At 42.0% G+C, this 11,711-nt stretch overlaps 1 protein-coding gene across 1 annotated transcript; it reads left to right on the top strand.

The window, feature by feature from the left end:
* The first annotated feature begins 5,341 nt into the window (after positions 1 to 5,341).
* LOC139418988 (uncharacterized) lies at positions 5,342 to 10,198 on the top strand. The gene is made up of 3 exons (XM_071168786.1): positions 5,342 to 5,844; positions 6,294 to 6,424; positions 6,624 to 10,198. Exons 1-3 carry the CDS (start codon positions 5,562 to 5,564, stop codon positions 7,695 to 7,697), a joined length of 1,488 nt encoding a protein of 495 aa, XP_071024887.1. The 5' UTR covers positions 5,342 to 5,561; the 3' UTR covers positions 7,698 to 10,198.
* The last annotated feature ends 1,513 nt before the right edge of the window (positions 10,199 to 11,711 follow it).

Below are 11,711 nucleotides of genomic sequence, written 5' to 3' on the forward strand. Positions count from 1 at the left end.
ATATTGAAGTATAATTACAAGCATTTTATAAGTGTCAAAGGCTTTTATTGACAATTACATGAAGTTGATGCAAAGAGTCAATATTTGCAGTGTTGACCCTTCTTTTTCAAGACCTTTGCAATCCGCCCTGGCATGCTGTCAATTAACTTCTGGGCCACATCTTGACTGATGGCAGCCCATTTTTGCATGATCAATGCCTGGAGTTTGTCAGAATGTGTGTTTTTGTTTGTCCACCCGCCTCTTGAGGATTGACCATAAATTCTCAATGGGATTAAGGTCTGGGGAGTTTCCTGGCCATGGACCCAAAATATTTACGTTTTGTTCCCCGAGCCACGTAGTTATCACTTTGGCAAGGTGTTCCATCATGCTGGAAAAGGCATTGTTCGTCACTGTTCCTGGATGTTTGGGAGAAGTTGCTCTAGGAGGATGTGTTGGTACCATTCTTTATTCATGGCTGTGTTCTTAGGCCAAATTGTGAGTGAGCCCAGTCTCTTGGCTGAGAAGCAACCCCACACATGAATGGTCTCAGGATGCTTTACTGTTGGCATGACACAGGACTGATTGTAGCGCTCACCTTGTCTTCTCTGGACAAGCTTTTTTCCAGATGCCCCAAACAATCAGAAAGGGGATTCATCAGAGAAAATTACTTTACCCCAGTCCTCAGCAGTCCAATCCCTGTACCTTTTGCAGAATATCAGTATGTTCCGGATGTCTTTCCTGGAGAGAAGTGGCTTCTTTACTGCCCTTTTCGACACCAGACCATCCTCCAAAAGTCTTCGCCTCACTGTGCGTGCAGATGCACTCACACCTGCCTGCTGCCATTCCTGAGCCAGCTCTGTACTGGTGGTACACCGATCCCGCAGCTGAATCAACTTTATGAGACGGTCCTGGCGCTTGCTGGACTTTCTTGGGTGCCCTGAAACCTTCTTCACAACAATTGAACCGCTCTCCTTGAAGTTCTTGATGATCCGATAAATGGTTGATTTAGGTGCAATCTTACTGGCAGCAATATCCTTGCCTGTGAAGCCCTTTTTGTGCAAAGCAATTATGATAGCATGTGTTTCCTTGCAGGTAACCATGGTTGACAGAGGAAGAACAATGATTCCAAGCACCACCCTCCTTTTGAAGCTTCCAGTCTGTTATTCAAACTCAATCAGCATGACAGAGTGATCTCCAGCCTTGTCCTCGTCAACACTCACACCTGTGTTAACGAGAGAATCACTGACATGATGTCAGCTGGTCCTTTTGTGGCAGGGCTGAAATGCAGTGGAAATGTTTTTGGGGGGATTCAGTTCCTTTGCATGGCAGAGGGACTTTGCAGTTAATCTGACCACTCTTCATAACATTCTGGAGTATATGCAAGTTGTCATCATATAAACTGAGGCAGCAGACTTTGGGAAAATGTATATTTGTGTCATTCTCAAAACTTTTGGCCATGACTGTACATGCCTGGGGGAGTGTATGTCTGTGCAATCTATATCACTCTTCCAGGAGGAAGAGGAGGTGCTGCTGGTGAAGGAGGAGGGGTGAAATGCTTACTTGTTCAACAATGTAGAGTTAAAGATTTAATGAAACATTGAAATAGTGGCACGAGGTATATTACACAGTGAATAACAATAACGATTAAAAAAAACATAAGCATATACAGGGAGTACCTAGTCGATGTGCCTATGTACAAATAGGTAGGGTTAAATTGACTAGGCAACAGCCTAAAATAATAAACAGTAGCAGCAGCGGGTAACGTTAGCCATTCGATTCGCTATTTAACAGTCTTGTTTAGCAGTCTTATGGTTTGCGGGTAGAAGCTGTTCAGGCTACTATTTAGAGCTGAGCGATATATCAACTTAATTCTACGTTTTTTATGTACGCTTGTTCTCATGTTGTATGTTTGGTCTCGTCGCCTTCGCTCCTCTGTGCTGTGTGCACCTTCCCATTTAGCCTACACCAGAGATTTGTATATAATGACGAGATGCACGTCTCCGTCCTAATAACGGGAGTCGTTGTCCCAAAGGCCACAAGGCAGTCGACAAACCCCAAAATAAGCCCATAGAAACACATTGGCCTTATTTTGGACAGGTTTTTAGCAAGAGTGAAATCTCTCGCCTGTTCCTCTTTGGTTTACACGCACACCAAACCTCTTCCCTGCCTTTCACGTTAACAAAGTTGAGAGATCACATCTTTCTCTCTGGCAAGCGTGTTCAACTCTCCAATTGCCTAAATACACTGGAGTTGCTTACCAAGACGACATGAAATGTTCCTGAGTGGCCAAGTTACAGTTTTGACTTAAATCAGCTTGAAAATACTTGAAAATGGCTATATAGCAATGATCACCAACCAACTTGACAGAGCTTGAAGAATTTAAAAAACAATAACGAGCAAATATTGTACAATCCAGGTGTGCAAAGTTCTTAGACTTACCCAGAAAGACTCACAGCTGTAAACGCTGCCAAAGGTGATTCTACAATGTATTGACTCAGGGGGTTGAATACTTATTTAATCAAGATATATTAATGTTTATCTTCTATTTATTAAAAAAGTTAGCATTTTTATTCCACTTTGACCGAGTATTTTGTGAGATCGTTGACAAATAATGATAATTATTCATTTGAATCCCACTTTGTAACACATACAGTGCCTTGCGAAAGTATTCGGCCCCCTTGAACTTTGCGACCTTTTGACACATTTCAGGCTTCAAACATAAAGATATAAAACTGTATTTTTTTGTGAAGAATCAACAACAAGTGGGACACAATCATGAAGTGGAACGACATTTATTGGATATTTCAAACTTTTTTAACAATCAAAAACTGAAAAATTGGGCGGGCAAAATTATTCAGCCCCTTCACTTTCAGTGCAGCAAACTCTCTCCAGAAGTTCAGTGAGGATCTCTGAATGATCCAATGTTGACCTAAATGACTAATGATGATAAATACAATCCACCTGTGTGTAATCAAGTCTCCGTATAAATGCGCCTGCACTGTGATAGTCTCAGAGGTCCGTTAAAAGCGCAGAGAGCATCATGAAGAACAAGGAACACACCAGGCAGGTCCGAGATACTGTTGTGAAGAAGTTTAAAGCCGGATTTGGATACAAAAATATTTCCCAAGCTTTAAACATCCCAAGGAGCACTGTGCAAACGATAATATTGAAATGGAAGGAGTATCAGACCACTGCAAATCTACCAAGACCTGGCCGTCCCTCTAAACTTTCAGCTCATACAAGGAGAAGACTGATCAGAGATGCAGCCAAGAGGCCCATGATCACTCTGGATGAACTGCAGAGATCTACAGCTGAGGTGGGAGACTCTGTCCATAGGACAACAATCAGTCGTATATTGCACAAATCTGGCCTTTATGGAAGAGTGGCAAGAAGAAAGCCATTTCTTAAAGATATCCATAAAAAGTGTCGTTTAAAGTTTGCCACAAGCCACCTGGGAGACACACCAAACATGTGGAAGAAGGTGCTCTGGTCAGATGAAACCAAAATTGAACTTTTTGGCAACAATGCAAAACGTTATGTTTGGCGTAAAAGCAACACCCTGAACACACCATCCCCACTGTCAAACATGGTGGTGGCAGCATCATGGTTTGGGCCTGCTTTTCTTCAGCAGGGACAGGGAAGATGGTTAAAATTGATGGGAAGATGGATGGAGCCAAATACAGGACCATTCTGGAAGAAAACCTGATGGAGTCTGCAAAAGACCTGAGACTGGGACGGAGATTTGTCTTCCAACAAGACAATGATCCAAAACATAAAGCAAAATCTACAATGGAATGGTTCAAAAATAAACATATCCAGGTGTTAGAATGGCCAAGTCAAAGTCCAGACCTGAATCCAATCGAGAATCTGTGGAAAGAACTGAAAACTGCTGTTCACAAATGCTCTCCATCCAACCTCACTGAGCTCGAGCTGTTTTGCAAGGAGGAATGGGAAAACATTTCAGTCTCTCGATGTGCAAAACTGATAGAGACATACCCCAAGCGACTTACAGCTGTAACCGCAGCAAAAGGTGGCGCTACAAAGTATTAACTTAAGGGGGCTGAATAATTTTGCACGCCCAATTTTTCAGTTTTTGATTTGTTAAAAAAGTTTGAAATATCCAATAAATGTCGTTCCACTTCATGATTGTGTCCCACTTGTTGTTGATTCTTCACAAAAAAACAGTTTTATATCTTTATGTTTGAAGCCTGAAATGTGGCAAAAGGTCGCAAAGTTCAAGGGGGCCGAATACTTTCGCAAGGCACTGTAATGTGTAAAAAGTCAAGGAGTGTGAATACTTTCTGAAGGCTCTGTAGCTCAATATTTGAATGATTAATGAATGATTTTGTTCATCTTCATCAAGGGTGATAATAATTGTGGAGGTGACTGTACATATACAGAACATAATATAGGGCCTTCAAACTCAAGTCTGTACCTCGAAGCCAGTTCCAATGTACTTTGTCATTGTTACCCTCTAAATCAGGGGCAAATTTAGACCTGGGACACCAAGTGTGTGCAATTAATTATCAGGTAGAACAGAAAACCAGCAGGCTCTGGGTCCTCATAGGGTAAAAGTTAAAGAGCGACAGCCTTTAAAAAGCAACGAATCCCTTTGAAAACCAGTCAGAAACTACAAAGTGTAAATAGGATGATTTTGGTCATAAAATCAGTCTCTTCTAAAACGGAGTTTGGAACATCCGTGCATCACAACGGGTAAATGAAGGTTGGGTTTTGATTTGACAATGTCCATTTGCTCACTAACATGGGGTGAACATCTGCAGTGGCTGTGCTCTATCCAATAGCATAGACAGTGAGACAGACCTGCCCATCAGCTCCTTAGATGTAAAATTGTGCAACTAAAACCCCCAACGGCAAAAACATCAAAATGAATTAAAGATTTGAGTTATCTTAGTTAAATTCATTATGGGGATTTTGAGGAAGTGAAATAGGATCCTGCGTCTACAGTGTTTCATGGGGGTTAATCATTAACCAAATGCGGAATCGGTGAGGAAACACACCTCTAAGACTGGAATCTCGTTTTTTTAATGAACAACAGATAAACACACGTGTCAATCAGCTTGTTCAGTGGCTCTATAAATACCGCTGATGGTGGGTGTTAATATTAATATTTACCTTACTTAGATGATGTAGATGGAATAAAGTAATTATATTATTTTCTACTCTATTCCTGTTAACACACTGTTCTTTCTAAACAAGTCTGCTCTCAGCTTGAAAGATACTGACCATGAATATGAGATTTGATGTGTCATGTAATAAGCAGTAACGTAATTCAAAGAACAGCGCGCATACGTTTTTCATTTAAAGACGCCATTTTGAGCCATGACGCCGACCAATTAGATCCGTTCTCTTCAGCGTAAACGGAAGTGAACATTGACCAACAACAATTTCGTACCTTAGTGTTTTTATTGTTGTTATTTAGACGTTTATTAACACCCTGGAACTCAGAATATGACTAATTTAACTGCATAGCCTCACATACGTACACCCAGGTAGTATATAATTCGCGTTGGAGACAGAACTTGGTTGGTAGATAGTAATGCTAGGTAACTGAGCTGCTAACAATGGCTAAATGTATGGTTTTTCACACTCAAATAGCCTCCATTATGGAGGTGCTAGCGAATGCAGCCGTGGCAGAGATTTGTAAACTCGTCGACGACGACTATGCAGTGTTTCGTTTGGAAATAACTCAAAGCCAGAAAGAAAACAGGACATTGCAGAGGAAACTACAGCTACTTGAACTGAAGGTGGCACGGGAGCGCGCAGAGAGGACAACTCGAGAGCGCGCCCTAGCTAGTCGTCCCAGTAGTGTCAAAATCCTCGACCGATACAGAGGAATGGCAAGAGGTACATTTTGATTTTGCAGAAGGCCGAGGCTGTGGGGCCTGTCGCCCCGTTCCCCTCTGTGCTTGTGTTCAGATGTGTTACCCAGAATTGGTTCTTGGTCAGTTTTTGGATAGTATGCAATACTTCCCCATCTTGCATAATTATTTTCTTTGACCTTTATTTTACCGAGCAGGTCAATTAAGAACAAATTCTTCTTGCACAAAGACACAATACTATATTCTAATCAGATTCTTGATTTACTGAATTTCCTATTGTCATAATAAATTAAAATAATCTGATGCATGGAACATAATCAATCCATCAATAAATAGTATATCTAGTATATCTAGATGTTATGTTACCTTCGATCCTCCTTGCCAATTGTAGATATTGTCAATAGTGTACAATATAGCATTAAGCATGGACAGTACCTAATTTAACTACCTCTTTTCCCCCAATCACTGTCTTAGGTGAAGGACATCTCACTGGAGGCCACAGGAGCTTTGTGAAGCCAGTAGGACACAACGTGTGGAGAGATGACCAACCAATAGCTATAGATGAGGGCAGTGGAACCTCCACCCAGCATGTTATCGTGAAAGCGGTTAGTGTAATAGTGTAACATAAAAAATGACAATAAATCAAATGTGGCCCGTTTGTTTCAAAGGCTCCCCTCAGCTATTCACTTGCTTACATGTACATCCTGATTTATCTGCCATAAGGGAGCTTGTGAGACTTCCCTATGACATTGTTATCTAATTCAACTCATGTACCGGTAATAACCTCCTCTCTTCATGTGTCAGTCTGCAGATGCAGAGGCTGCAGGTCCTGGGTTCAAGCTGGAAATGTATGAAGGAAAGGAGGACCCACTGCACAGCAGAGACATTCAGACTGGAGTGCTTGCTGTAGCCACGGAGGACCCCACCCTCGCCCCAGCACTGCCCAGGGCCCAATGCAGCATCACGGAGGTCAGTGGAACGCTGAACACCGTCCTCAAGTCAGAGACAGACACTGAGACTTTAACGGTGCTGGAGCGACTGGGCTGTCCTCCTGCTCCCCGCACAGAGCATTTAGTTTACGGGAGCCCGAGGACGGCTCTGTTCCATCAGGACTCAGGTGATGCGTTACAGACTGGCAATGATCCGTCCTGTTCATACGCTACAGAGATGATACCTGGTGACATGCCTGTGGGCTTAGATACACAGACTAATTCAATGAGAGGGGACTGGAACCGGTACAGTAGTAGTGTCTACTCTGAAATGTGTCTAGATAAGAAAGGGGAGGGTCTGGTCATAGATGAGGTGACTGTGAAAGTGGAGGGTGATGCTCTTCTGACATGGAATGCAGACGAGACTCACTTAGGAGAAGGGCACTCTCAGGAAAACAAGAGTGACTTCTTAGACTACAGGGAAAGCTTAGAGCCAAATCCAAATATTGCAACCCACTCCCCTTTACACACGCTCAAGGAACGCGACCCAGTGTCCACGTCTATGGCACCTTCCGATTCACACAACCATGCCCTTATCGATCAGGTATTGAACTCAAACGACAAGACTAGAGCCCAGTCCCAGGGAGGGGGAGCAACATCAGGCGTTAATAAGGAGAAACGGTTCTTCTGCATGTTCTGTAACAAAGGCTTCAACTGCCCTCAGAAAGTGGAGATCCACCAGAGGGTCCACATAGGGGTGAAACCCTTCAGCTGTACCCAGTGTCACATGCGCTTCTCCCTGGCTTGGAACCTGAAGATCCACCAGAGGGTCCACACAGGGGAGAAACCTTACAGCTGTACCCAGTGTCACATGCTCTTCTCCCACTCGTCCAGCCTGAAGAGGCACCAGAGGATCCACACAGGGAAGAAACAATTCAGCTGCCCCTAGTGTGGGAAGACGTTCTCCCACCAGAATCAGCTGATGATGCACTTGAAGTTTTACACTGGAGAAAGGTCGTTTGCCTGTGCGCACTGCGGGAAGAGGTTCTCAGAGAGGAGCTACCTCAGGATACATAAGCAGAAAAAACATTTGACTGTATAATATAGAAAGTAACCATTCTACTCGATAGCTTCTGACATTTAGATTTAAACCCTGCATTAAAGACAGATACATTTTCATTTAGAATAACAAGAGTAACAGATTTCAGTGTTGAATATTCCTGTGTAGAATATTGCATTGAGACAGTGGCCGTGTCCAAATACCCATACTAGCGTACAACATACTTAAACTGCATACTAATTTCTGCATTGGATCTAGTAGAATTCACTCACCTTTTCCCACTCACGTGTTTGACAACAGCTGATCATCAGATAAATGAATGCTCTGTACCAAAATGAACAAATGGCGGGAGTCTACGTAATCACACAATAGATGATGCATTCAGTGTACTATTTTCAACATTTCATATACTATAGAATTGTATTTTTCAGCATACTATTTAGTAGGCTACTATGGGTATTTGGACACAGGCATTGTGTGATTTAAGGCATATATAAGCCTAAAAAGTCTGTTACATATCGTGTTTGTACTGTGTAGGCTATATGATGTTCACAAATGCCTATTTCATTACTTCCATTCAACTACTTGATTTTTTTCCCCAAGACACTTTTCAATGAGAAAAATAATGCAGTTTGTCAAGTTCATGCAGATTTTTTGTTGAGACTTTTTGGGGTCATTTTAGCAGATGCGCTTATCCAGAACGACTTACAATTTTTGCATTCATCTTAAGAAAGCTGGGTGAGACAACCACAACACAGTCGTAGCAAGTACATTTTTCCTCACTAAAGTACTTATCAGCAACGTTCGGGCAGGGACTCTTCTGTCTTAGCTTCAGGGGGAAGCTGGTTCCACCATTGGGGTGCCAGGACAGAGAAGAGCTTTGACTGGTCTGAGTGGGGGCTGATCCCTCATAGGGGTGGGACGGCCAAGAAACAAGAGGAGGCAGAACAGAATGCTCAGGTTTGGGTGTTGGGTTTGAGCATAGCCTGAAGGTAGGAAAGGGCAGTTCCCCCCCTCTGTAGGCAAGCACCATGGTCTTGTAGTGGATGCAAGCTTTGACTGGAAGCCAGTGGAGTATGCTGAGGAGTGTGGTGACATGGAAGAGTTTAGGAAGGTTGAACACCAGGTGTGCTGCGGCATTTTGTAACAGTATTTTTATTGGAATTTCACACTTCTCACCCATATTAAGAGATACAACAACAGAGACAAAGCACACAAAAAAACAACAAAAAACAGCACTCACTTACACATACCTACGCATATATATATATATATATACACATACATACATACATACATACATACATGCATATACACATATATACACGTACATACCACACACACCCATACATACGTACACCATTTTCCTCTTCCCGCTCGGTGCTTCTCTCACCCCATCCCCATCGTTGCGTCTCTCAATACATACATTTTAAACAAACTTACAAACAGAAATTAAACAAAAAAGCTCAGTTTAAACCAAGAAGTTAGGTTCCACACATGGAACGTACAGTGTAGTTCTGAAACACATAGATCCCCGCCATTCTAAGAGAATCCTTGCAGCATAATAGCTGATACCTCAGGTTCTAGGTAATTTAGATAAGGTTCCCATACTTTGTAGAACTGGTCTGTTTTAGAATGCAATGTACATGTCAGATATTCCAGAGGCACCCATTCAAATATTATCTTATGCCAATCTTTAATAGAAGGAACCTTATCACTAATCCACTGTAAAAGGATGTTTTTCCTCGCTGCGAAGGTAAGGATGTTGTAAAGCCTCCTTTTACCCACAGAAGTAACATGCCTACTAGGGAGACCTAACAGTAAAGAAACTGGGTCCAATTCTAGATCAACCCCTAGGATCTTTTCAATTTCTTGCAGAACACCAGACCAGTATCTTTGTATTTTGGTACATGACCATAAACAATGTGTTAGGGTGCCTGCATCAGTTTTGCATTTAAGACACTGAGGGGAAGAGGAAGTGGGGCTAAAAGCATGTCTGCGATTTGGGGATATATGCAATCTGTGTATTATTCTTAATTGGATTGCTCTAGTACAATTACATATAGATATTGTTTTTGCATATCTCCAAATGTCCTCCCACATCTCTTCGTCAATAGTAACAGACAATTCTTTCTCCCACACTTGTTTCACCCTCTGTGTGTTGACAGCAGAAAAGGACCTTAAAGTATCATAAAACAGACTTAGACATTTTCCTTTGTGGGAAAAAAAGCATTCTTTCAATGACAGACACATCAGGGTTACCAATTAAGGTGGTGCTCTTCAGAATATAATGTCTTACTTGTAGAAAGCGGAAAAAGTCCTGCTTTGGGAGTTGATATTTCTCGACCATCTGCTCAAATGACAATAAAATCTTATAAGCAAATAAGTAATTTAGCCTGCGTATGCCCTTATTAAGCCAAAAGTTAAAGCCAGCATCCAGCAATCCTGGACTGAAATCTGGGTTGTTAAGAATTGGGGTAAGAGCAGAGGTTAGTTTGGACCTTCCCAGGAAGCGTTGAACTGACCTCCATACTTTGAGTGTGTTAAGTGTAACAGGATTATTGCAGTGATCTTCTACAGACTTGAAACTTCTGAAAAATAAAAAAATCCTGTAAGGGGTATTTTGAAAGAGAAGTCTCAATGTCTAACCAAATAGAGGAGTCATCATTTGTGATCCAGTCAGAAATATAACAAAGGTGGGCACACCATTGATAGAACCTGATATTGGGCAGGTCCAAGCCGCCCATAGAACTTGGCAGCTGCAATATTGCCATCTTAAGTCTTGGCTTGCGTTTACTCCATATAAAGGAACTTAGCCATCCATGTACATCCTTTATTACCTTATTGGAGAGTAATACTGGGATCATTTGGATTGGGTAAAGTAGTCTAGGTAAAACGTTCATTTTCAAGAGGGATATTCTACCCAACCAAGAAATCGGGAGAGAGTTCCAGCGCTCCAGATCCTGTCTTATTGTATCAAACAAGGGAACAAAATTGGCTTTGTACATTTTCTGGAATTTAGGAGTTACAAATATACCCAGATACATGAAACCTGAGGGAGACCATTTAAAAGGGAGGGGGGAGAAGTATTAGGTACAGAGTGTAGGCTACCAAGTGGCATATTAATATTAATAAGAGATGTAATTGAAGTCTCGGGACTAGAGATGAATATCAGGACATCATCAGCATACAAGCTTATTTTATGGTGAACATCACCAATGAGCAGCCCCTGTATAGCAGGCGTTACCCTGATGGCCTCGGCCAGTGGTTCCATAACGAGTGCAAAGAGGAGAGGGGATAAAGAACAGCCCTGTCTGGTACCTCTGTGTATAGAGAAGCTATTTGACCTTAGCCCATTAGTAAGGACAGCAGCCTGAGGATCATCATATAAAACTTTCACCCATTTTATAAAGTTGTCCCCTAGACCAAATTTATTTAGAGCAAATAATAGTTAAGAGCACTCCACACGATCAAATGCTTTCTCAGCATCTAGGGAGAGCACAAGACCATCCATAGCACTTTGTTGGTAGGCTTAAATTACATTAAGAAGCCGCCTGACATTGTTGCATGACTTACGGCCCTTAATGAAGCCAGTTTGGTCTCCTTTCACAATTAGTGGCAGTGATTTTAGAAAGCAATTTTCTATCCACATTCAGAAGGGAAATTGGTCTGTACGAGGAACAAGATTCTGGACATTTTCCCTTTTTGAGAATAAGTTAAATGTTGGCTTCTCTCAGTGTTTGAGGGAGCTGGTCATTTGAAAATGAGTGGTTAAACATATCACGCAATGGCTCAAGGATCAGGCCATGGAACTCTATATAGAACTCACTACAAAACCCATCTGGTCCTGGGGCCTTACCATTTTGCAGATTCTTAATTGCGAACATTATCTCTTCCTTGGTA

The sequence above is a fragment of the Oncorhynchus clarkii genome, chromosome 10 (genome assembly GCF_045791955.1).
Source record: "Oncorhynchus clarkii lewisi isolate Uvic-CL-2024 chromosome 10, UVic_Ocla_1.0, whole genome shotgun sequence".
NCBI classification, from domain to species: domain Eukaryota; kingdom Metazoa; phylum Chordata; class Actinopteri; order Salmoniformes; family Salmonidae; genus Oncorhynchus; species Oncorhynchus clarkii.

Excerpts from the sequence above, each read along its gene's own strand:
- LOC139418988 (XM_071168786.1), top strand. The coding sequence starts at position 5,562 with ATGGCTAAATGTATGGTTTTTCACACTCAAATAGCCTCCATTATGGAG. Across the intron at positions 5,845-6,293 it reads ATACAGAGGAATGGCAAGAG|GTGAAGGACATCTCACTGGA; the intron begins GTACATTTTGAT and ends TCACTGTCTTAG. Across the intron at positions 6,425-6,623 it reads AGCATGTTATCGTGAAAGCG|TCTGCAGATGCAGAGGCTGC; the intron begins GTTAGTGTAATA and ends TTCATGTGTCAG.